We start from the raw sequence: 26,935 nt of genomic DNA, 5'->3' as shown, positions 1-26,935 counted from the left end.
TTTCTACCACCGCATACTCACAACTCCATAACCAAGCAACTCACCATTTTCCAAGCGTAGTACTGTTCTTCCACACGTCCGTGCTCGGTGGGTACTCTTCTACCTATTTGCAATATCTACCCGTCTCCATTTACCCAGAATTTCTTTCTTTTTCAAAGATGTTATTTTTAAGTAATCTCTACACCCAACGTGGGGCTCGAACTCGCAACCCCAAGATCAAGAGTCGCACAGTCTACCACTGAGCCAGCCAGGTGCCCCTCACCCAAAATTTCTTATTCCTCCTTCAAAACTGAGATAAAACATCTCATCATGTGAGTCCTTCCCCAGCCCACCTACTACTGTGCACCATCCACTAGGAGACTACACCCTCTTTTAGGCCACTGGGAACCTTACATACAAGCCATTATAGCACCTATCACTTTGTATTGTAACTTGGCATGTTTGTATCCCCTACTTGAGCTGAGGTGCTACGGGGTGCAGGCCATGCCTTATTTATTTTGGTATCGTAGGTACGACCTCCACCAGATACTGGACTCAGGGCAGAACTGTGGGATGTGTAAGTGAATGACTCACAGGCTTCCTAAATACATACGTAAATTTAAAGAGTTACAGAAATAAATGGGTACAAGCTTAAATGTCTCAACTTGAATGGGCTGCAAACTCCACCCTCCAAAATCTACAAAGTAAACAAAGGCAGCTGCAGAACAGTGAAGAGCCGGACTCCTAGTAAACAGACTCACTGGTGATCCTCACGGCCCGGTCAGTGCGGAAATCCTCTGTGTCGGGTTCATCAAGGTCTTCCAGGAAGTTATATTCTGGATCGTCATCGTCATCGGCCTCATCTAGGAAAAAAATACTTCAGACACTTATTCCCCACTCTGAACTCCTATCACTGATGAAAATGAAAATTTTCAGCACCCTAAGAATCTGTTCCAATAAAGTTTTTAAATACCTTCTTTTTCTCCCGAGTGTGCTGCACAGCTCATTTCCCATAGCTGACACATCCCACCTAGTCTCTCCAGTAAGCCAAGTTCTTTCCTCCCTTCAAAAAAGACTTAAATCTGCCAAAATGCAGCAAAAGCCAGAAAACTGAACACATAATTTATCTCAGTAATCCCACTAGTGCACCTCATGAAAGTAACACTCTTGTAAAACTAGGTACACAAAGGCACTAATGGTGAAAGAAGATGACCCTAATTCCCAGCGACTAGGGAGTGAGTCTACCTCTGACGCCTCAGGACAGAACGGTACATACGTGTAAAACGGGAACGTGCGGGACCAAGTACAACACAACAGAAACACACATAATAATCCTCAGTAGGAGAAGTTACAGCCCTACAACAAGACTCAGAAATAACTAGAAATATACAAAAAGAATAAACATTTGTTATGTCCGGGCACAGAAGAAACGGGTGTTTCTCTCATGTCAGTGCTATGATTCCTAGAGAAAGACTGTGACGGAGTCACTGAACGACAGGGCTGTTACATTACCAGGTGATTTATATTATCAAGTTTCAGCACCACTTTAGGTAAGTGCTGTCTGGAGAACATGCCGTGCTGATGGAAATGTCCTGTGTGTGCCTGGCATGGTCATGGCAGCTCCCGGCAACAGGTGGCACCTGAGAACTTGGAATGGGGCTAGTACAACCAAGGAGCTGAATTAGAACAAAAAACAGGGACATCTGGGTGTCTCAGCCAGTTAGGTGTCTGCCTTCGACTCGGGTCATGATCCCAGCGTCCTGGGATCGAGCCACGCATCAGGCGCCTCGCTTGGCGGGGAGTCTGCTTCTCCCTCTGCCTCTCCCTCTGCCTGTGCTCGCTCTCTCACTCTCTCAAATAAATAAAAATCTTAAAAAAAAAAAAAAATTCTGCCACATGGAAATAACTAAATTCCTTACTATTATGTAGCCATTAAACGGGAGAGGTAGTCTCTATGTGTTACAGTGGAAAATTGTCTGAATTCTATTGTTAAGTGAAAGAAGCAAGTTGCAGATGCAGAACAATACGTACAGTATGATTCCTTTCATGGAAAAAAATTATTGAGGTGAATATGTACTTGACTGAATATACAGAAAATAACTACAAAGCATTAAGATGAATATTTTCCTCTCTGTACCCTTCCATAATATTTTCATTTTTTGTAATAAATGAGTATCCTTCATTAAAAATAAAAATATATACACACAATTCTGATTCATAATCACTGGGAAATCTGTACTGATTAGCCCCAATCTAACCTGATGTTTTTCACTCCACATTTATACCCAGCTTATAATATATTAATTTACATTATTTATAATGTAGCTATTTAAATGTCAGTCTTTTTCATCCATTTGTGCATTTAAGTTTCCGACAAAAATTCTTCAAACCCTTACGAATGGAATCCTGTCCTCCCCATCTCTACAGTACTTTCAACGTCAGTGTCTTCAGGGCAGGCTCTGTACAAACACGCCGAAGGACGAACACTCCAGGAAAAACTCCAACACATGGGGCGCATGCACGGGTTTGGAGCCCCACCTGTTCGTGTGCAAGAACCGCAACAGGGCAGCTTCTGCCCACGCCACACAAGTGGGCTGGCCCTTATTCTCGGAGCACCCATTTGCCGCACACGTTAGAAAGTCATTCAGGAAGGTTTCTTCTGAGTTCTTAGCTTTGAACTCCTTGGTGGTGGTATCTGTCCTCTTACTCTTGACCGATTAACAAGGTCGGCATCCACCCAGCTGATCTGTTTGCTGTGCGCCTACAGTGAAGCCTCTCAATTATTTTTGGCAAATGAGATTCTCATTTTTAATACTGTGCAGATCAGATGGTAGGAGGAACATGCGAGAATAGCCACGTGATGCTACAAAAGAGACTAGCATGCGGCTGGCGTGTGGCTCTGGGATCTCTGTCTAGCACCATTCCCTGTCTGTCGGCACTCAGGAAGTTAAGCTGGTAGATCGGAAGGTCCACACCTTCCCTACTCACTGGCTTTGTGTTCTCTTTTATTAATCTGTCCTAACATGTAAACAACAACAATACAGAGTTTTAAAGAGGACTGTCACCCTCCCCACTACCCATTATTCCACTTTCTCAGTCCACCCTGATCACACACGCTCATGCCTCCCAGACCAGCAGTTTCCAATATTTAGGATGCATAAGAATTACATCCCTAGGGCGCCTGAGTGGCTCAGTTGGTTGAGCGGCTGCCTTCGGCTCAGGTCATGATCCTGGAGTCCCTGGATCAGGTCCCGCATTGGGCTCCCTGCTCGGCAGGGAGTCTGCTTCTCCCTCTGACCCTCCCTCTTCTCATGTGCTCTCTCTCTCATTCTCTCTCTCTAATAAATAAATAAAATCTTTCAAAAAAAAAAGAATTACATCCCTAGACCATACCCACTGAAGATTCTGCCTCAGTGACAGGTGAGGCCTGGAATCCGTATCGTTAACTAACACAAGCCGCACGCACACCATCACACTCCTTGACTCTGATTCAGGTTCTAGGGATGAAACCAGGAGTGGCACAGCCTTGGGCTCCCAAACTCCTGACACCCAAGGCCCTGCCTGGCCTTCCCTCCTCAACAGCCACCACCTCAGCTCCTCCAGCCACGCTGATGGAAATCCGGGAAATCAGGGCATGAGCTGCCACCACGGATAAAGCCATAGGACCTGCCTTAGTTCCCGTCCATATTGTATCTTAGCTTAGGCCTAAAGACAACAAGAGGAAGAGTCATATCCATTTAACAAATGCTTCTATCCCTGAGCCTTCCTTCAATGGACACCTTCCTAGAACATTAAACTGGGCTCAAATCCTAGAAGCATTAACAAACAGATTCTGCAACATGGGGCAACGTGACAAAATTCTCGGAGATTTCTATGAAATGGATAGAACTACATTTGTCCCTGTTCTTGCCCTTCTGCAGAGACTCTGAGCCTTGGTGTCATGGAACCTGGGGTGGGTTGGTAGAGAAAGGTAATGTCAATAAACAAACAACAAGAGATGTATAAATCCCGAAAAAAAAAAAATCCATGAAAAAAATCTGTGATCCCTCTGGATCATGAAACTGTCATCACGGGGAGGGGGATTCATAGTTTTCTTCACACAGTATTTGATTTCTTCCCGCCAAGCCGGCATGGTTCCCGCAGTTACAATGCAGAGACCAGAAGACTCCTCGGAGGACATGTGCTCTCCTATCACCTCCTCACCTCACCAGCACTGCTGTCAAACACCCTTCAAAGGCCCAGCTCAGTTTCCACCTCTTTCATGGAGCTGTCTCTGAGCCATCCTAAACAAGAATGCTATCTCCCTTTTAGAAAACCTTGGAACAGCATTTATGCCACTTTTATGGCATATCTAAGTTTATATCAACTCCATTCATCTGAAATGTATTGTGCATCTAACAATGGACCAGGCAGCATTCACGGGTGTTTTAATGTCTGACATAATGATTATGCTCCTTCATCTCTCATGATCTTAGCACAATGTCTCATAAAAGGAGAGTAACAAACACTTGACGAGCCACGGATCATATAATGAATAGCTCCAAAGGTATATTCAAGGACTTACTCTCTTTCATTCACTTATGCTGACTTACTCCTAGCCTGACCTGCACAAATATTTATTCAGTCTATTTCCATCGAAACTATACCTTCTCTTAAATATCTTAAAGCATTACTCTTTTCAACACACAAATCTTATGTAGCTGTTCTTAGAAGATAGGGAAAAGAATAAAGATGTGCTCTGCTTGTATGTAATTAGATTTTTTTTAAAAAGTGTGAGTCTTCCACAACACAGCTAAAAAGAATATTCTGGTTCACTCTCCACTGAAAAGTCAAAAAGAAACAACAGGAACAAAATTTCCCCGATTCCATCAAAAGAATGTAACATCATCTGGAATCACTATGAACTAAGACAATCTCTTACGTCTTGTGAATCTACAGAAGTTTATGGCACAAAATGAGCAATCATGCCTGATTTCCATTATAATACACACAAGATCCCCCAAAGACAACTTTCATAGGTTTCTTTCACTAGATTAACGTAGTGAGTTTTAGATACAGTCTAAAACCATAAGGGCTGCAGTAGGGAGTAGTCCACTCTGCTTCTGTCTGAGCAAAGCTCCCTCCCCGTTTCTGGAAATATTACCGTGGCTTCTGGGTAACTGCCTACTCCAACTGCACTGTTCCCGTGGGTGCTGCCAATCAATCACAGGACCCCACGCCGACAGAGTCTCCCGATAACACCATGCAGCACCAAGACGGGGCCTGTGACCAAACCAAGCCAATCTGAGCTGTTCCTCTGGATTTTTCAAAGTGGAGCCCACAGCACAGAGTCCTTCTGATGTGGAGACAAAGCGGGACATAAACGGTGTGCTTATGACGACAGGAAAAAAACAGGGCGGAGGATGGAACCGAGTGACAAAAAGGAGCAGAGTCGCCAGCTCCAGAGATGGAAGGAGGCCCTGTTACGGCAGGTGCTCCTGCCCTCCCCGAAGTCCACTTCGCACGGCTTTTGTTCAGCACGGTGGCAGCTAAGGCTCTTCCACGTGTGTCATGACGGCCCTTCACCAACACAAGTCTTCCAGTGAGTCACTGCACTCCCATGAAACCATACATGAAATTATTTCTGCATGTACGGTTCAGGGGACGGTTCTTCGCACTCCAAAGATTTCCCCAGAGGTCGTACCCAGCAGCCCGTGAGGAGAGGCGGGGGTACCGCCTCAGTGACGTGCCCAAGCAGCTGCGCCTGTGGGAGCACGCAGCCCCACGGGCAGACTTGCCAGGGCTCACACGCCGGAAGCCAGTATAACACGTGCCAACTGTCCTCAAAGATTCTTGGGGCGCCTGTGTGGCTCAGTCGTTAAGCGTCTGCCTTCGGCTCAGGTCGTGATCCCAGGGTCCTGGGATCCAGCCCCACATCAGGCTCCCTGCTCGGTGGGGAGTCTGCTTCTCCCTCTGACCCTCTTCCCTCTCATGCTATCTCTCATTCTCTCTCTCAAATAAATAAAATCTTTAAAAAAAAAAAAAAAAAAAGATTCTTCCCCCAAAAAGGGGGCCTTAACTACTGACTGACAGTAAATTCTGAGTGACATACAATTAATTTCAGTTAACCAAAAACACCCCCTTCCTTTAAGCTTCTAACCAATGAAAATTTTAGCACCGAGGTAACGGACAGAGTAGGTAGAAAATGCCAAGGACCCCACTTACCCTCGTTTCCCACATCATCGTTCATGAGCCCCCCCAGCCACACCTTCCAGTCCTCGTCGTCCGCCGTATTGGGGTCATACATGTCTGGGGTGATGTCCGGAGCCCGGAGCGCCGCCTCTAGCTGCCCCAGGGGGATGTCCTTCAGGGGCATCTTGGAGCGGGTGCGGAAGGCAATGAGGCTGTCATCCATGGGCTTGCCGACAGAGAAGGGATAACACGAGTCACTCAGCGCCTGGTACCCCCCGACCCTCCAGACCTCCTCAGACCTCCTCGGACCTGCACCCTTCTCTTCCTGCCTTAAATCACAAGGTCTCTTCCCCACACAACTTGGGTTTCTTATTCTTTGAGAAACTTTAAGGACAATGACGTCAGTTTTAAAACCAACATTTCAGACACATTTATAGCGGCTTTACTAAGATACAATTTACAAACCATAATATTCATCCTTTAGAAGTGTGTAACTGAGTGCATTTTACTGTATTCACAGAACTGTGGGGCCATCACCAGTATCTAACCCCAGAACATTTTCTGCACCCCTAACAGAAACCCCAATCCTATTGGTAGGCGTTCCCCATTCTCCCCTGCTCCCCGTCCCTGACAACCACTCATCTACTTCGTGTCTGCGGATTTGCTTAGGCTGGACATGATACATATGTGGAATCCTACAGTACGTGGCCTTTTGTCTCTGGCTATTTACTTAGCATGACATTTTCAGAGTTCATCCACGTGTGGCGTGGGTCAGTGCCTCATTCCTTCTCACTGCGTTAACGATACCCCATCTACACCTCGGTGTGTCCATTTATCAGCTGAGGGAAACCTGTGTTGTTTCCACTTCGGGAAAGTTTATTATGAGTAATGCCAATAAGAACATTTGTGTACTTGTTTTTACTTGGATATATGTTTTCAGTTCTCCTGGAGCCATACAGTAACTATGTTTAACTTTCTGAGGACCCACTGAACCATCTCCCAAGTGGCTGCACATTTCACGTTCCCCCCAGCAGCGTGTGAGGGTTCTACACTCCTCCACATCCCTGACAATACTCGTTACTGTCCATCCTTTCTATTACAGCCTGGTGGATGGGAAGTGGTGTCTTGTACTCTTCCTTTGCAATTTCCTAATGACTAATGATGTTGAGCATCTTTTCACGTGCTTCATGGCCATGTGTACGTCTTCTTCAGAGGACGATCTATTCATAGCCTTTGCTCATTTTTGAATTGGGTTGTCTTTTCATTGTTGGGTTCTAAGAGCTCATTATACATTATGGATACAAGGCCCGTTCCTCCTATGTTTTCCTCTAAGAGTTTTATAATTTTAGCTCTCATATTTAGGTCAATGATCTATTTAGCATTAAGTTCTGTAGCTGGTGTGAGGTAAGGGTACTGCATACTTTTGGATGTGGAGTTCCAGTTGTCCCAGCACCATCTGCTTGAAAAGACTACTCTGGCACCACTGTCGGTCTTGGCATCCTTGTCAAAAATCAGTTGACCACAAATGTAAGGATCTACTTCTGGACTCTCAATTCGATTCCACTGATCCATAGGATTGTTCTTATGTCAGTACCAACCTGTGTTGACTGATTACTGTAGCTTTGCAATAAATTTTGAAATCAGGAAGTATAGACCTCCAACTTGTTTTTTCAAGATTGTTTTAGCTATTCTGGGTCCCTTGCATTTCCATGTGAATTTCAGGGTAAGCCTATCAATTTCTGCCCAAAAAAAAAAAAAAAGCAGCAGCTGGGATTTGGATAGGGACTTCAGGACGTCCTCCCTGGATGACTGTTTCTCCCTCACTCTCCTACAGAGTGCTGCCCACACCTTAACCAAAGGGAAGTGTTTAATATCAATCAGAAAATATCACACAAAGATTTTCAAATGTGAAAATAAAATCTAAACTCCTTATCACGTTTCTAAGACCCTCATGACCTAGCTCCTGCCCAGCTCTCCGTCCTCACCCCTACTCTTTTCTCCGTGGTCCCCGGGCTTCAGCTCGTTTCTGTCTCTTACACAAGTCAAAGCTGTTCCCACCTCGGGGACTGTGAATGTGCTGCTTCCTCCGTATGGGACACTTTTCCCCAGACCATGGGTCTACACGGCTCCTTCTAATTCAGATCTCAGCTCAAATGTCACCTCCTCAAGGAGGCCTTTTTTGTTGTTGTTTTAAGATTTTATTTTTAAATAATTTCTACAACCAACATGGGGCTCAAACTCACAACCCCAAGACCAAGAGTCAGGTGCCCCACTGACTGAGCCAGCCGGGCGCCCACGGAGGCCGCTTCTGGTGACCCAATGGAAGCACTCTGGGGGGCTTACCTGACTTCTCCACTTTTATTTAGTTCATAGCACTTACCACTACTTGAAATCACTTGTTTATGGCATCTCTCTCTCCAACAGGAAAGACCTTTCTGTCTTGTACCTTGCTATTCCCCAACTTCCAGCATTCAATATGTGTATGAATAAATGGTCATACAAAACACTATTACCCCCCTCACACTATTTATTCACTGCAGAGCAGGGTGATTAGATTAAATGGCCCTTTCAGGGGCATTCCACTCAATACTCTCTTTTTCAATTTTCGGACAGACATATTTTTCATTAACCTATGAGACTGGTGGAGAAAACCCAAAACATTCAAACAAACTGGCTAAATGGTGGGACTTAGAAAGTCATCAATTGACAGTGACCAGAGTCGTGACTTTTCAAGCAAGAATAAGCAATGGATGCTCATATTACTGGGCAAAAACATGTTTGGCCTCAAAGGATATCCCCTTAAGATACATATTAGTACATTTAACAATGGAAAAATAGCTTTATACTGAGGAAATCAAGTAGACATCAGCATAACCATGTGACCCCAATTCACACGCCTCCTGACATGATGCACTGGGAAGGACATGTCGATCCTGTAGCGTTTGTGCCAAAAGTGCATAACCTGCATCTCTAATTATGGGGAAATATCAGAAAAATCTAAGTTGAGGAGCATTCTGTAAAGTAATAGTCTATACAGGTCAAAAATGTCAAGGTTATGAAAGACAAATACTGATGCTACAGGGGCACGTGGCCCGCCCCCTCAGGAGAGCGTGCGACTCCTGATCTCGGCGTCATGAGTTCAAGCCCTGCGCTGAGCGCAGAGATTACTTAAAAGCAAACAAACAAAAAATAAAACATGCCAGGAGACAAGACCCTACGTGTGGTCCTGGACTGGGTCCTGCATCAGGGGAAAATGTTTCTTTTTCTAGAAAGGGCCCTATTGGGACAACTGGTAAAAATCTAAAAAAGGACTTGACTAGATTAGATAATATGACTTCTTTTCATAACTGAATGTCCTCATTTTTAGAAAATAAATGCTAAAGTGTTTAGAGGTCAAAGAGCATCATGCCTGCAACATACTGTAGAGTGATTCAGGTAACCAAGTACGTGTACAGAGAGAGGGAGCGGGCAGGAGTGATAAAGCAGCTGTGCTAAAGGCTACAATCTGCGGGATCCGGTGGAAGGCTGTTCCCGTGTTCCACATTTAAAATGCTGTCCATCATGTACCTTACTCCTTCCCCAGGAGCTGCAATTCTCAAAATAAAACAGCACGAACCAGAGTATCAAAGACCTGCACTTCCACGACTCTTACTTATTTACCAGAATTTAGTATCTTCCCGTCTCCCTTCCTAGCCTGAGTAACAACGACATTCCTCCATTTGACTTTCGCAGTGATTGTTATACAGTTTACCTGGAAAGAGTCCATGCAGACGGGACTGGAAGCCAGCTCCTCATCTACTGCATGCAACTTCTCCATGAAAGTACTGTCCCTGGTCTGCTTGGGCTTTGGGGGGGGCGGGGGCCCCATGGGCACTACCTCAGCGCTGATGTGCCTGACGGCAGGTGTGGTGACTTTCTCAGCCTGATTAAAAGAGGCAACTATGTTAAAAAATGAAAGGGAGGGAGGGAGGAGAGGAGAAAGAGAAGGAAGGAGAAAAAAGGGGGGAAAAAAAAAAAGCCAGGGGAAGGGAGCACAACTTTCCTACACCAGGGATCTTCATCTTCCCATCCAGACAGAGCTCCAGGAAAACAAGATGCACTGTCAAATATATTCATCTAATTAGGTTCCATCTTATTTCCAGTGTAGCCAATAGGATGCTACTTGGGTTACCAAGAGTGGGAAATCTAAGAAAAATGGCGTCAGGACAATATAAGAAAGACAAAGGTAGAAAAGAAACCACTCATCACTCGTAGTTGGCCCCTCAATAAGAACTCAGAAAAGCGCTCTCCCTCTGAGGAGTCCCACTTTTCCTGTCAATCATTCACTCACTTAAAGGACTTTGTTTTGTTTTGGGGTTTTTTTTTTTTATTTAATTTATTTACTTATTGAGAGCGAGCACGCGCACAAGTGGGGTGAGGGGCAGAGGGGGAGAGAGAGAATCTCAAGCAGGCTTGGTGCTGAGCACAGAGCCTGACACAGCCTCGATCTCACGACCCCGAGATCACGACTCGAGCTGAAACCAAGAGTCAGACACTTTACCGACTGCGCCACTAGGCGCCCCAACTTAACGGACTCTGACACCTGAACAGCTGTAACCAGCCACAGGGACCAGGAAGGTTTGGGCATTAATAGTGATCTTGAATCCTGTTCGGGAAAGGTGACAGCTTGGCATCACCATGCATGGCCAGCCTACTGCAGTCACCTCTCCCCGCTCCCCTCTGCACAAAGCAGACTCACCTCTGACAGCAGGCCGCCCTCCTCATCGGTCTCGGTCATCTCCGAAGACTGCCTCAACCTGGACTTCTTCGCCCCCCGTGGAGACGAAGCGGTGCTCTCAACATCACTTTCCAACAAACTCTAAAACACAAATCCAGTTCAGGTTTCCATTTCTGCCCCTGCCTCATCCCCACTGAGTCTGAAATACCTCAAGAAAATGAACCAATTTAGTCAAAATAAGAGAAAATAAAACATTAAATAGAAGTTGAATATTCTGAGGTGAGCACAGACATCAGATTGCCCTCGTCATCAGAAGTGCAAGACAATGGTTTAAAATCCTTTCACCAACAAGTCAAATACACTAAGAAACAGAGTATCGCCCAGCAATGAAAATGAGCGAAGAGCAGCCGTAAGCAACAGTATCGACGAACCATAAAGGATTAACGATGAAACAAAGAAAACAAAAAAGCCAGACGAACTGTCCATTATGTAAGGTCCAGAACCAGTACAACAGAGGACGAGGCTGTGTCATGCTGCATATGCAGGTGACAGACTATAAAGAAAAGAACACAGGGGTGTGCGGGCAACACTGCGTTTAAGGACTTTGGAGGATGCTTCATGACCATCGGCCTTATAATGATTTACGCTGTATTTTTAAGTTTTTATTCTGTGTGTTACACGTGCGTTCTATTTCATAATATAAAACATGAAAACATTAAGGGATTCTGAAGAGGAGAAAACAGCTCTCAATCCTGGTTTTATGCAAGGAAGTGAGCAGGAAGAACTGTGTCCTGATTCTGCCTATGGAAGAGGTGACAACACCGCGGAAGGCTTACGGAACCCAGTTCTTCCATACTGGCGACTAACACTCACAAGGGGGCCACTGACCTCTTCAGCCGTCTCGTCTTCCTCTTCGTCGTCTGGCTGGTACTCCTCATCTGAGGAGTCATCGTCTTCCAGGTGGATATCCACAAACTGGGGGGGCTACGTAAGTAAGTTACAGAAAGAAATGAAGTAACAGGAAACACAACCGTATGTATTTGGAAAATAAGAGGAAGAAAGCAGAGCAAGAAGAAATAAATCCTAAGAGCACAATGAGCAGCTAAAGCAAGTAGTAAGAGGCAGGGCTTAAAGAGATCTCTAACATGAGAGTCAAACCTAAGAGGAATGGAAAGGAAAAAAACAAAGATCGAATTAAAACAAGAAGACAGATCCCCCCAAAACTAACAAACAGAAAGGAGGTATAGATTTCAAAACTGATGAAGTCTTTCTGGAAAAGAATAATAATTACCTCTTCCAAGTTTACCTTAATTTCATTGGCCTTCTTAATCGGTGAAATATTCCATGTTGGAATTACCTACCAACAAAGAATATAAACAATTATGTTCTCTTAACTGAAATAGACGGGTTTTCATTTTTACTTCCTCTTCACCATCACAAGAGCCATGAACCTAACATGCAGCTGCAGTGATGGAGGGCTATTAATTATCCCTGAGGGGACACTCTGAAATATCTGTCAGAATTTGCCAGAAGAAAAGGAGAGAAGAATCTATTTCCATCATTAGCATTTCTGCCTTAAAGCCAGTTAAGACTCTGTGTTATCTATAAATAGGGAAAGTATCTGTCTTACCTACTTTATTATTATTTTTTTAAGTAAACTCTACCCCCACCATGGGGCTCGAACTCACAGCCCCGATATCAAGAGTCACACGCTCTACCGACTGAGCCAGCCAGGTGCCCCTGTCTTGCCTACTTCATATCACAACTTGTGCTCACATGGAACAATGAATTTGAAACTATAATAGTCACACACCTAAGATATTATAGGTAATCGTAACCTTTGAACATCAGTATTTTTTTAATCCATTACGTAAGTCCACCGTAAGTATGCATGCTGACAGCCAGCCATGACCAGTTCTTATGGAAGGATTTAGGGGTGAAGTATCGAGTTGTCCCCAACTTATTTTCAAATAGTACAGGAAAAAAACAAGGGATGGGGCACCTGGGTGGCTCAGTTGTTAAGTGTCTGCCTTTGGCTCAGATCATGATCCCGGGGTCCTGGGATGGAGCCCCGCACTGGGTTCCCTGCTCCATGGGAAGCCTGCTTCTTCCTCTCCCACTCCCCCTGCTTGTGTTCCTGCTCTCGCTGTCTCTCTCTCTGCCAAATAAATAAAATCTTTAAAAAAAAAAAACAAGGGATAGATATAGAGATACAAAGCAAATATGGCAAAATTTTACCACTGTTAAATCTAAATGGAATATAGGGGCACCTGGGTGGCTCAGTTGGTTAAGCGACTGCCTTCGGCTGAGGTCATGATCCTGGAGTCCCGGGATCGAGTCCTGCATCGGGCTCCCTGCTCAGCGGGGGGTCTGCTTCTCCCTCTGACCCTCTTCCCTCTGACCCTCTTCCCTCTCGTGCTATTTCTCATTCTCTCTCTCAAATAAATAAAATCTTTAAAAAAAAAAAATCTAAATGGAACATAGATTCACTGTAAAATTACATCAACTTCTTATATGTTTTAAAATAACAGAGTTGGGGGCGCCTGGGTGACTCAGTCTGTTAAGCATCTGAATTCAGTTCAGGTCATGATCCCAGGATCCTGGGATCCAGCCCCGTGCTGGGCTCACTGTTCCGAGGGGAGCCTGCTTCTCCCTCTCCCTCTGCTGCACATGTGCTCTCTGTCAAATAAATAAATAAAATCTTTTTTTAAAAAATAGTAAATAAATAATAAAATAACAGAGTTGGGGCGAGATGTTTTTAAAGAATTTTTTTAAGGCTCTTACATGCTGTTGACAAAAAATGCCCCTGGAGTGTATAATTTCTTGATCATTTAAGGTGACCCAATGAATCATGTTATGAATAAAATCCAACAGGCCACTGGGTTCTGTCTCCACAAGGAGCCTTAGGCTCGCCACATGTCCTTCGCCCTGCCATGTTCCGGCCACTTACCTCAGGTGGCCCAATACAGGATGAAGGGAATGATGTAATTAATATAGGTCCACACTTCTTCCCATGCTTGTGTCTGAAACAATTCGGTTCCCTACCGCCAAATCCACCAGGAAAGCGAGCAGCATCTGGGAGTGTGCTAAAGTCAGCTTACTGAGCATGAACAAAGCAAGAGCCTCGGACTTTAATCCCTGCTCTCCCACGTAAACTGTAGTCTTGGCTTGTCCAACATCTCTGCATTTATTCATGGTTGGTAAATACAATCCAGAGCCTGATCAGGATCTCTTTGTTTCCAGATCAAATATGGAATTATTGTTACTTATACTCTGTGTGTCAGGAGACTTCATACAACTCCGTCTCACTGATGGCTGCTTTCATCATAGCTACCACATATGCGCATTTGTGATGATTATGTAATTCCTGGAGAAAGATGAAATTTAACTCTACGCAACCAGGCTTAGCCCACTAGACAAAAGAATACGATGTGGCTGTCAAAAAAAGCCAATGCAGTCCTAGGCTGCACTAAGAGAAATATGGTGTGTGGGACACTAAAGGGATCCTTAACTTCATTCCATACAGTAAAACCACATCTGTAGCAGGAATTCCATGTCAGGCACACTTTTCAAAGGATATGGACAAAGCAGGCACATTCGGGAGAAAAGGATCAGATTGGTAAATGTACTCAAAGTCTTGTCACATGAAGACCGATAAAAAGAATTGGGGGACATTTAGCAACAAAAGAATATTACAGAAAGATGTACTAGTTTTCTCCTACCAGAGGAAAGGTCACGTGGAAGAGGAGCAGACTTATTTCGTCTACAGGGCTGCGAAGAATAGACCCGGACGAAAGGACAAAAACAACAACATGCATTTTGGGTCCATTAGGCAAATCATCCTCACTATCAGACACAAAACGGACCGCCACAGGACCATCACCTGCCTGTTACAGACGCTGAGCACTGGACAGATGCTTGTTGAGCAGGAAATAAATGGGTCCCAGCATCTGTGCCAGAATCCTCCAGAAGCCTTCGAGTGGCTCTCATTCCTTGGTGTGTGCAAAACAACCAACTGCTGTTTCCAATAATGCTTATTCCCAGGCCCTGCTCCTGGGTCCCTATTCCAGGTCTGAGGTGAGCCACGGAACATGCATTTTCAGTAAGCACTCGTGAGGGACCCCACAGCAGAGTGACCTGACGCAGTGCTCCCTGGGACACACCTGGAAAAATACTCTCGACCCTTTGCCACGTACCCCATGAATAGAAAGGCTGCCCCTGCTCAGTGCTTCCAGCCGTGCTAATGGTTGTCTACCGAGTAGGCCCCAAACAGCAGTACTTCCACATCAACGGAAATAAACGATGATAAGGACTCTGAATGTTGTCTCCACTTATCTTTTACAGCTATTTCTCGGAAGGAGGCAAACCCAGACCATGATAATTCTTTCCTATTTTTTTCCCCCCTGCAAATAACCTAGAATTAGACCTTATTTACCAAACTAAAGGAAAAAAAACAAACACAAAAACAGAACACCCACCACTCCTTTTTCCACCACTTCCTTCAGTTTAGAGCGTGTCATTTTGGGCTCCTGAGGCAGGGAAAATGAGAAGAAAACAGTCAATAGAAATTATCATGTGAATCTTGGGTTTTGAAACGCTAACTCTACCCCCACTATCAAGCTATTTACAAACTCCCGAGCAACCTCCTGCACTTGCCCATTTACAGTAGCTCTGTTCCACAGCATTAAAGAGAAACAATCAACTACTCACAAACATCGGCATATCTTCCGTCTCACTGATGGCTGCTTTCATCATAGCGACCACATGCTCATTTGTGATTACTTCCTGGAAAAAGATGAAATTTCACTTTATGCAGCAAAGACGTGTGACCTAGAAAACAGCCGCTTCTTAACTCTGCTAGATACTGAAATGGCTTCTGGTTGGGGTAAAGCCAGCTTTGGCCAGAAGCACCCAGGCTCAAACTCTAACAGAACAGGCATATTCGATGCCACAGCTACCAGGAGCAGGAATGTGAGTGCGGGTAACCGACTCTACGCTTCTGAGAAACAGTAACCAGCAAGGAAGGTTCTGTAAACAGCTGTGTTGATACATCTGGAAGAACAGGACCAGCGCATGCGCGGCATAAACTGCTCCCCTGGCATCTCTCCAGACCTATCGACCCACGGAAGAGTAAGTCCACTGCGAACATTATCATCTTCAAATGTGCCAAATAACACGATAAACCAGCCAGGCAGTGGAGGAGGAGAGGAACAGTTTACCTGCCCAGGTTTTTTTGAACGTGTGTTCGGATTTCAAACGTGTGCTGAGTGCAACGGGGAAGCCGTCCTGAAATGTCAAGTGCTGTGGCCCGTGCTACTCCCAAAGTTAGTAATTCGCATACTAAGAACCAAGAATTCCCTGAGAGTCTGTACTTGCTCTCCAGGAAGCCTTCCGGCCGCCGTGTCCACGGCCGCCGTCGTACTCACGTGGAGGATGTTGCGCACGTTGACGGCAGTCAGGTTGTGCTGCTTGGCGCCGTCCTCCAGCGTGCGGTCCAGCGCGTCGTCCAGCTTCAGGTCGCAAGCCCATGCCCCTCCCTCTGGACCGCGTCCGTCCCGCTTCCTCTTGGTGCCCTTTCTCTTTTTTCGCCTTTTCTCACTTTCTTCACCGCCTTGTTCTTCTGCAAATAAACCAAGAACATCATCAGAATCTCCAAACCACTGCTCCCATAACTTACCCCAACAAGCCAACAGTAAGAGAAGAAGAGGCCGCCGGCCGGCTGGCCCCGAAAATGAAAGCAGCCTGCTCGGTGGCGACAGTGAGGATGCGCTGGGCGGCGCACTCAGTCCGCGGCAGCCGGGCCTCCGCACAACGACACGCATGGACCTCCTCCTCCGAACAACCCTAGGAAGCCGGAACTGTTACTTTGCCCACTGTATACAGATGAAGAAACTGAGGCAGAGAGATTAAGAAACTTTCCCAAGAGCCAGTAATGACAGAGTCATGCTCTGAAGCCTCGTTCTCTAGCCCTGGCATCCACAGTCCTACTTACTACCCTGTGGAGCCCAGGTGATATGGCAGAAACCCCGGCTTTGTGTCTCAGTTCCGGGCAACCTCAGAAAGATTCTTCTTTTCTTCTTTTGCAAATACAGATATCTGCCTATCAGGGACGCCATGCAGATTAAGTGAAATAATATAAACCAAAGTGCTTTATACCAGTGAAACATTATACAATGTAACTTGTCATTATCATTATTCTATTCAGTCTAGAAGAGAGAAAAACAAGGAGCAAAGGATAAAAAATTCACTCTGAACTGTACCAAAAAAGGCGAGGGGAGGACAAAGTTCTCTCTATTCTACGAGAGCATATATATAACCAGACAAAAGGAAAAACTTCTCCATTATTAGAATCTGTTAAGTCTTGAAATAGATTATCATGTAATACCAAAATGACGTTCTCATCCTTCCAAAGCTTTAAGGCCTGCTACCCTCTGAAAACAAGGATTAGAGAGGATGAACATGAAGATGACCTTCTCTGTTTAAAAGATTTTGTGACCTTCAAGCCACATCCCGGCAATATTTAAACAGTGAAAAGTAGTGACTTCAAACAACTGCTTCTGCACTTGTGAACACACACCAAGAATTTGATAAACGTGTACAACTCTCAATCCAGTAATTCTTGTTTTTAAGGAAACAATTAGATGTGCAGAGACTAATAATCACATTACTCATTGCAACGTTAATTATTTTAGCAAGAAGATGGAAATCTCCTAAATGTCCAATATTCCAGGAAGGGTAAAATGAACACCGGTACATCCATACACTGGACTGCAATAGAGCCATTAAAACTTGTCTTTTTAGGGGCGCCTGGCCGGCTCAATCAGTAGAGCGTGCGACTCTTGATCTTGGGGTTGTGGGTTCGAGCCCTACGTTGGGTGCAGAAATTACTGAAATAAATAAAACTTTTTTTTTTAATGGTCTTTTTAAGCAATGGGGGAAACAAATAAAAATAACTACAAAGAGCTTTAATGATATGGAAAATTTTTCTGATAATGATTTTTAAGAAAAAAAATAGGTAGAATTCAAACATGCGCATCTTACAGTCATGTCGCCTAAATCAAATGCAATGCTTCGAGGTACAACCCACAAGATGACACCTACAAAAGAAACATAAAACCTCCCAAAGTACTAAATAATGATAAAGCTCTTTACTACTTTTTTTTTTTGAGAAAGCAGCAAAAGGGGAATTACACAGCATAATACACATTATCTTTGTATACATTATCTTTTCCCCAAACCTCTCTTCTCGCCTCACCACTGAGTCACCCAGATGCCCTAGACTTACATTTTTATAAAATAAAATTAAGAATGTAGCCATCAGGGGGCGCCTGGGTGGCTCAGTGGGTTAAGCATCTGCCTTCGGCTCAGGTCATGATCCCAGGGTCCTGGGATGGAGTCCCGCATCAGGCCCCCTGCCTGTGCGCTCTCTCTCTCTCTCTCTCTCAAATAAATAAAATCTTTAAAAAAAAAAATAAAAGAATGTAGCCATCATGTCAAATGTTATAAAATTTCTACACATTTACTCAATTTCCATAAATAATTTTGTTTCAAACCAGTTCTCAAACTGGCACTGGTTCTCGGACCACACTTTGAGTAGCAATGCTTTAAGATACACACTGAGAAACACTTAGCCCCACTAAAAATACTATAAAAAAATGAAACATAAAAATTATTTAAATGAATTGTGAAGAAAGCTTTTCATAAAATTTAAATGCAAATATTTTTCATGGAAAAACCATTAGAGTTAGCATAATTCCATTTAGAATAGCTATCTTAAAAACATGCAATCGGAGTGGGGTTAAACCATCCCAGTGTCTAAATTACATCACACCTATTTCTCCTCTGATGTCTGATTTTATTTTATTTTTTTTTAAAGATTTTATTTATTTATTTGACAGAGAGAGACACAGGGAGAGAGGGAACACAAGCAGGGGGAGTGGGAGAGGGAGAAGCAGGCTTCCTGCAGAGCAGGGAGCCCGATGCGGGGCTCGATCCCAGGACCCTGGGATCATGACCTGAGCGGAAGGCAGACACCTAACGACTGAGCTACCCAGGCGCCCCGCTGATGTCTGATTTTAATGCTGAGTTTTTATTAGGGAATATATGTCTGAAGGAAAATCTAATACATTCAAATTCTAACACACTACACAAACAATCCAAAAAAGAACAGATAATTCAACTATTTGTTATACTGTTTTACAATTAATCCTTTATCTTCTAAAATATTGGGATACCACTGACTCTATGAATTCTAAGAGCTGAAATTAAAACATTAAAAAAAGGAAGCCACTCTATTTAAAGATCAAGCTGGAAAAGACACAGAAGAAAATCTAATTTTTCCTTCCAAGAGAAAGATGGAAGGTGGCCTAAAACAAGATATTCCCTGAAAAGTAGATCTAATGATGTAACCAATGAACTGAAAGTAAAATGTACTGTAAATATACTGTAAAGTGGATGAAGTGAGTAAAAATACAGTGGGTTATGCAAAATCTAAATCACCAAAGTTGCTCAACAGCCCTGTCAAGCACACACCCAGAATCTCAGGTTCTGGCCACAACAATGTATTTTTTAACAGATGAAACCTTCCCACCAAAAACAACTGTAAAACTATCTAAAACTACAACTGACCCTTGGGTCACACAGGTTTGAACTATGCAGGTCCACTTATATGTAGATTTTTTTCAATAAATACAGTACAGTACTGCGAATGCATTTCTCTTCCTTATGATTTTCATAACATTTTCTTTTTTCCAGCTTACTTTACTGTAAGGATAGAGTATACATTACACATAACTTAATCAACTATATTATTAGTAAGGCTTCTGGTGAAAGTAGGCTGTTTTAGGGGAGTCAAAAGTTATATGTGGATCTCCAACTGCATGTGGGGCACAGCGCCCCAACCCCCACACTGTTAAAAGGGTCAACTGTACATAAAAGTGGAAAAATATATACATAAAGCAGTCTGAAGCCACTGAAGAACCCTCATGGAAAGGATTTAAGGAGTTGGAATCTTTTAGAGAAGGGAAGCACATTAAGGAGGACCCAAGCTGAACACAGTGGTCTTGCTAGCATAAGAAGCCAGACATTTGGAGCTGCCGAAGCAGCTGACACTGAAGGATAAAACTCTGCAGAGTAGGTTAGACGTCTGACTCTTGATTTCGGCTCAGGTCCTGATCTCCGGGGTTGTGGGATCAAGGCCCCCGGCTAGCTCCGTGCTTGGCAGGGAGTCTGCTTGAGATTCTGTCCCTCTGGCCCTCCCCCCACCGCACTCACATGCATATGCATACACTCTCTCAAATAAATACTAAAAAAAAAAACAAAAAACCTCTGCAGAGGAGAAAACCAAGGAAAAATGAGCCAAAAAAGTTTCTGTTCAAGCTCCTCTGAAGACCTTAGCAGACCCTTAAGCTGTGCATGAACAGGATGGAACCCCAAGAAACACAGCAGGAGAGTGGCTAGGAGGCAGAAGATTCTCACTCCACAGCTCTGGGGAGAAAGAGGTTGTAGTTCAAGTCGTGAAAAGGAGGTAAAGGTCTTCAAAAACACTACAGCAAGATTTCTTAGCAGTGCTGAAACCTCAGAAGAGCCACCCACAGGCCACAATCTAGGAGTAAGTAGAAAGTGGAAACAAGGGGCACCTGGGTGGCTCAGTCATTAGGCGTCTGCCTTCGGCTCAGGTCATGGTCCCAGGGCCCTGGGATCGAGCCCTGCATTGGGCTCCCTGCTACACGGGAAGCCTGCTTCTCCCTCTCCCGCTCCCCTTGCTTGTGTTCCCTCTCTCGCTGTGTCTCTCTCTGTCAAATAAATAAATAAAATCTTTAAAAAAGAAAAAAAAAGAAACAAAGAAAGTGGAAACAAACTAGACTTAACATAGCATAAAACTAACCCGTGGCAGATTTAGGTGATCCTCCAAAATTATCTGCCTGCCAGAAGATAAAATAACCCTCTTTGGAAGAAGGTAACAATACCAAAGCCTCCAGAATTTTCCATCCATAATGTCCAACATACAATCAAAAATTATAAAACGCGGGACGCCTGGGTGGCTCAGTCAGTTAAGTGTCCGCCTTCAGCTCAGGTCATGATCCTGGGGTCCTGGGATGAAGCCCCACGTCAGGCTCCCTGTTCAGTGGGGAATCTGCTTCTTCCTCTACCTCTCCCCCCTGCTTGTGCTCTCTCTCTGTGTCAAATAAATAAATAAAATCTTTTCTAAAAAATTATAAAACTCTAAAAACAGAACCAAAATACCACAAGGGAGGTGGTAGGAGAAGACAATAAAAGAGACCTACAGGGGCGCCTGGGTGGCTCAGTCGGTTAAGCGGCTGCCTTCGGCTCAGGTCATGAACCCGGGGTCCTGGGATCGAGCCCCATGTCCGGCTCCCTGCTCAGCGGACAGCCTGCTTCTCCCTCTCCCTCTGCCTGCCGCTCTGCCTATTTGTGCTCTCTGTCAAATAAATAAATAAAATCTTAAAAAAAAAAAAAAAGAGACCTACAGGTAAATCAGATACTTGAGAAAGGGTTTTAAAGTAGTTATGATCAATATATTCAAGAAAATAAAGGAAAAGATATAGAATTTCCATCAGAGACATGGAATCCCTGGTGCTAAACACCATTACAAATTTAATAGGAGCAAAAAAAAAAAAAAAAACAGGGGCACCTGGCTGGTTCAGTCAGTAGAGCACGTGACTCTTGATCTTGGGGTCTGAGTTCAAGCCCCATATTGGGAGTAGAGCTTACTTACAATAAATAAATCGATAGGTAGATACATAGATAGATACAAAGATAGATACAAATAATAAAAAAATTTTAAAAAGCAAAACTAAATATATTTTGTTTCCAGACAAACAAAATCTGAGATAATTCACTGACTAAGACCAGGTTCACAAGAAATACTAAAGGAAAATCTTCAAAATGAAAAAAAAAAAAAAAGATCCTAGATAAAGGCAAAGCAAAGAATTTCAGGATGAATCAAAGAGCCAGAAAGGTTAACTATGTGATAAATATAAATGAATACTGACTGGCTAAAATAGTAACAATAACATCTTAGGGATTTAAAACTTAGGAAGAAGTAAAATATAACATCAATAGCACAAAAGGCAGGAGTAGATATATAGAGTGAAACTGCTGTAAAGTTCTTGTATTGTTTTGGAAGTGGTAAAAGTACAAATTTAATAATTTTATTTTTTTTAAGATTTTTATTTATTTTAGGGAGAAAGAGCACAAGCCCACGTGCATGAGCAGAGGGAGGGGCAGAGGAAGAAAGAGAATCCCAAGCAGACTCCGGACTCAGTGGGGAGCCTGAGCAGGGCCCCATCCCACGACCCTGAGATCACGACCCAAGCCAAAACCAAGAGTCAGACACTCAACTCAATGAGTCACCCAGGCACCCCATAGATTGTAGTAATTTTTAAAAGATGTATATTGTTGGGGTGCCTGGCTGTCTGAGTCAGTGGAGCTGACTGGCTTAATTGGTAGAGAATGTGACTCTTGATGTCAGGGTTGTGAGGGTGAGCCCCACACTGGGTATAGAGATTACCAAAAATAAAGTCTTTAAAGGCATACCTCACTGACTCAGTAAGAAGAGCATGCAACTCTTGATCTCGGGGTCATGAATTTGAGCCCCACGTTGGGTGTAGAGATTACCTAAATAAATAAAACTTGGGGCACCTGGGTGGCTCAGTTGCTTAAGTGGCCAACTCTTGATATCTACCAGCTCAGGTCATGAACTCAGGGTTGTGAGATTAGGCCTCACGTCAGGCTCTGTGCTGGGCATGGGTCTGCTTAAGATTCTCTCTGCCCCTCCCCCGCCACATGTGCACATGCTTTCTCTGTCTCAAATAAATAAATAAATAAAATTTTCTTTAAATAAATAAATAAGACTTAAAAAAATATGTAGAGCTAAAACTGATAGAACTGAAAGAAATATAGACAGTTCCACAATTAAACTTGGAGACCTCATTATTTCTTTCACAGTAAATGACAAATAGACCCCCCCCACACACAAAAGCAGTAAAAAGGGAAGAACTGAACAATGCTATCAACCAACTTGACCTAACTGACATTTATAGAACAGTACACCTGAAAACAACTGAATACATGTTCTTTTCAAATACAAATGGAAGAACTACCATAAAGATTATACTCAACATCTGAATAAAGACCTAAAGGGAAAAAAAAAAGATTATATTCTGGGCTATGAAATAAACCTCAATAAATAGAAAATGAATGACATTATACAAAGTAAAATCTGAAGACAAGGGAATTAAACCAGAAATCAGTAACAGAAAGATAGCTGGAATTCTCCAAACTATAGATTTCTAAAGATTTTTTTTTTTTGACAGAGAGAGAGACAGCAAGAGAGGGAACACAAGCAGGGGGAGTGGGAGAGGGAGAAGCAGGCTTCCTGCTGAGCAGGGAGCCCGATGCGGGGCTCGATCCCAGGACCCTGGGATCATGACCTGAGCCGAAGGCAGACGCTTAACGACTGAGCCACCCAGGCGCCCCCAAACTACACACTTCTAAATAACCTGTATGCCAAAGAAGATATCCCAAAGGGATTAGAAAATGTTGTCAACTGAAGTCAATGAAATACAACACATCATAATCTGTGGGGCAAAGCTAACACAAGTGCTTAAAGAGAAATTGATATATTAAATACTATTATTAAAATATTTAATAAGTCTGGGGCACCTGGGTGGCTCAGTCAGTTAAGCATCAGACTTCAGCTCAGGTCATGATCTCAAGGTCCTGGGATGGAGCTGCACTTCGCTGAGCACAGAGCCCGCTTAAAATTCTGTCTCTCCCTCTGACCCGCCCCTAACTCACATGTGCCCACGTGCACACTCTCTCTCTAAAATAAATAAATAAAATCTTAAAAAAAAAACCTAAAGGAATATTATAAAAACCTTTATGCCAAGGTTTCCACAAGTTGGATGAAACAAATACCCTGTAAGACACCTGCTGTCAAAGCTCACTCAAGAACAAGTAGATAATTGAACAGCCCTGTATCTGCTAAAGAAACCGAGTTCAGGGGTGCCTGTGTGGCTCAGTCAGTTAAGCACCTACCTTTGGCTCAGGTCATGATCCTGGAGTCCTGGGATTGAGTCCCACATTAGGCTCCCTGCTCAGTGGGGAGTCTGCTTCTGCCCCTCCCCCTGCTCCTTTTCTCTCTCTCCCTGTCTCTAACTCATTCTCTCTCTCTCTCAAATAAATAAATAAAATCTGAAAGAAGGGAGGGAAGGAAGGAGGGAGGGACTGAGTTCATAATTAAAAACGCCTACAAAGAAAACTCCAGGCCCAGATGGCTTCACTGGTGCATTCAACAACACATTTAAGGAAGAAATACCACCAATTCACAGACACTTCCAAAAATAAAACCATGAAAAACACAAAACAAAAAGAAGAGAGAACACTTCCCACCTCACTTTATGAGGTCAGCATGACCCTAATACCAAACCATGCAAAGAATACAAGAACACTATCGGCCACAGGTACAAGAATCCTTAAAATACTAGCAAATCAAATCCAACAATATATAAAAAGGGTAATATATCATGATCAAAAGGTGTGGTGTACCCCAGAAATGCAAAAGTGCTTTGAAATTTGAAAATCAATCAATATAATTCACCACATCAACAGACCAAAAGCAGAAACAAAAGATAATCTCAATAGATGCGGGAAAAGCTTTTAACCAAATATAACATCAATTCACCACAAAAACTCTCAGCAACCAGGAACAGTAGAGAACTTCTTCAATCCAATGACAACCTCCAGCCCCACGGTGGAAGACTCAGCACACTCCCCTGAGGTCAAGAGCAAAGGAAAGATGCCTGCTCCCACCACTTCCCAAGGCTGAACTGAAGGTCCTCTCCAGCACAGAGCGAAGCAGGATGGATAAATGGAGAGGAAGAGGAAGACGGAGGGAGACAAAGAGGAAAGAAGAGGAAGAAAGAGAAAGTAAGAAAGCAAAGACTTACAAGCTGGAAAGGAAGGCAAAAAAACCTTTTGTTCGCAGATCACATCATTCTCTCTGTAAGGAATTGCTAAAGATCTACCAAGTATATACAGCTAATAATGTACTTATAGCAAGGTCACAAGATAGACCAATATACCCAAGTACACCTATCTATAGATTACCAATGAACAATTGGAAGTTGAAAAGAAAAACTCAGCATAAAAGAAGAAATATTTAGGTGTTTCACAAATCTAAACAAATAGGTGAAAAATGTATATGTAAAGAGCTATAAAATATTGCTGAGAGAAATTTTAACAGATCTAAATAGACAGATCTTGTTCATGGATTAGTAGACTCAATATTGTTAAGATGGCAACTTTCCCAAATTTATCCACAGATTCATTACCAATCAGTATTCCAGCAGCTATTTTTTTTAAGATTTTATTTATTTATTGACACAAAGAGAGAGAGAGAGAGAGCACAAACAAGGGGAGTGGCAGGCAGAGGTAGAGGGAGGGGGAGCCCAATATGCGGGGCTCCATCCCAGCATCTGAAGATCATGACCTGAGCCGAAGGCAGACACTTAACCGACTGAGCCAGCCAGGCGTCCCCAGCAGGTATTTTTGAAGAAAATGACAAGCCAATTCTTAAATTTACATGGAAATGCAAAGGACCTATAATAACCCAATAACCTTGTTTTTAAAAAAAAAAAAAAAAAAAAGGACATGGGGCACCACGTCGGGCTCTCTGCTCAGCAGGGAGTCTGGCTCTCCCTCTCCCTCTACCCTCCCCCCCACCTGTGTGCATGCACTTGCTCTGTCTCTAATAAATAAAATCTTAAAAATATATATATTAGGGCACCTGGGTGGCTCAATCGGTTAAGCGTCTGCCTTCAACTCAGGTCATGATCCCAGGACCCTGGGATCAAGTCCAGCATCGGGCTCCCTGCTCAGTGGGGAGTCTGCTTCTCCCCACCTTGTGTTCACTCTCTCTCTTTCACTCTCCCTCTCAAATAGATGAATAAAATCTTAAATATATATGTACGTATATAAAATATATATACGTACATATATATATATTTTAAAAACAGAATAAAGGTAAAGACCTACCTGATCTTGACACTTACTGTGAAGTTATACGGATCAAACCAGTGTAGTTTTGGTGAAAGGTCAGACACATAGATCAATGGACAGAACAGAGTCCAGAAAAGACCCCATACTAATATGGCCAGTGAGTTTTTCACAGGTGCAAAGGTAATTTATTTATTTATTTTTTTTAAAGATTTATTTATTTATTTATTTGAGAGAGAGAGAGCATGAGAGGGAGGAGGGTCAGAGGAAGAAGCAGACTCCCTCCCGAGCAGGGAGCCCGATGCGGGACTCGATCTAGGGACTCCGGGATCATGACCTGAGCCGAAGGCAGTCGCTTAACCAACTGAGCCACCCAGGCGCCCCAAAGGTAATTTAATAGAGAAAGGAATCTTTTCCAAAAATCATGCTGAAATAAACATCCACATGCAAAAAAGAATCTCAAATATGCCTCACACATGATACAAAAATTAACTCAAAATGGATCATATACCTAAACAGAGTATGTAAAACCATACAACTTGCACAAAAGAATCTCTGTGACCTTGGATTAGGCAGAGTTCCTTTTTTTTTTTTTTTTAATGCTCTACACCCAACATGGGGCTTGAACTCCCAACCCCAAGGTCAAGAGTCACACGCTCCACCAACTGAGCCAGCCGGGCGCCTCAGGATTAGGCAGCATTCCTTGATATGACACCAAAACCATATTCCATAAAAGTAAAACCTGAAGTATCTCCCCATACCTAACACTAAAACAATCTGAGCAAAATAAATAATGACACCATTGCACTGTAACTCAAATAATAAAATAAATACCCATGAGTCCACACTCACATAAAAACTGAATAAATAAACGAGGAAGAAGGACAGCTCTTCTTTATAGAAAATCCCAATTATTAGATGTAGAAGGAATGAAAGGAATAAAAAAATTGTAACAACACAGTAATAATTCTTGCAGGCAATCCACCAATGGATGCTAAAATTAGTGGGGAAAAGTTTGAGGAGAAACAGGATACATGCATAGTTTTA

The 26,935-nt window shown here is 43.4% G+C and overlaps 1 protein-coding gene across 6 annotated transcripts in view; it reads right to left on the bottom strand.

Annotated features, from left to right (window-relative positions):
• GON4L (gon-4 like) overlaps window positions 1-26,935 on the bottom strand; it is a 68,065-nt gene that overhangs the window by 26,134 nt on the left and 14,996 nt on the right. For all 6 annotated transcript variants that reach the window (XR_014146683.1, XM_081825454.1, XM_081825452.1 and 3 more), the window contains 9 exons: window positions 16,294-16,487; window positions 15,578-15,652; window positions 15,346-15,396; window positions 12,174-12,224; window positions 11,756-11,851; window positions 10,889-11,008; window positions 9,902-10,072; window positions 6,184-6,376; window positions 741-842 (listed from right to left, as the gene is read on the bottom strand). Coding sequence is in view for 5 of the 6 variants with exons in the window: in XM_081825454.1 (XP_081681580.1) it covers window positions 741-842; window positions 6,184-6,376; window positions 9,902-10,072; window positions 10,889-11,008; window positions 11,756-11,851; window positions 12,174-12,224; window positions 15,346-15,396; window positions 15,578-15,652; window positions 16,294-16,487 (1,053 nt within the window). In the remaining variant the exon portion in view is untranslated. The remainder of the gene's footprint in view (window positions 1-740; window positions 843-6,183; window positions 6,377-9,901; window positions 10,073-10,888; window positions 11,009-11,755; window positions 11,852-12,173; window positions 12,225-15,345; window positions 15,397-15,577; window positions 15,653-16,293; window positions 16,488-26,935) is intronic.

The sequence above is a fragment of the Leptonychotes weddellii genome, chromosome 6, assembly GCF_054177405.1.
Source record: "Leptonychotes weddellii isolate Sample4059 chromosome 6, ASM5417740v2, whole genome shotgun sequence".
Lineage (NCBI taxonomy): Eukaryota > Metazoa > Chordata > Mammalia > Carnivora > Phocidae > Leptonychotes > Leptonychotes weddellii.
The sequence above is the reverse complement of the archived record's forward strand: the minus strand, read 5'-3'. Positions and strand labels throughout refer to the sequence as shown.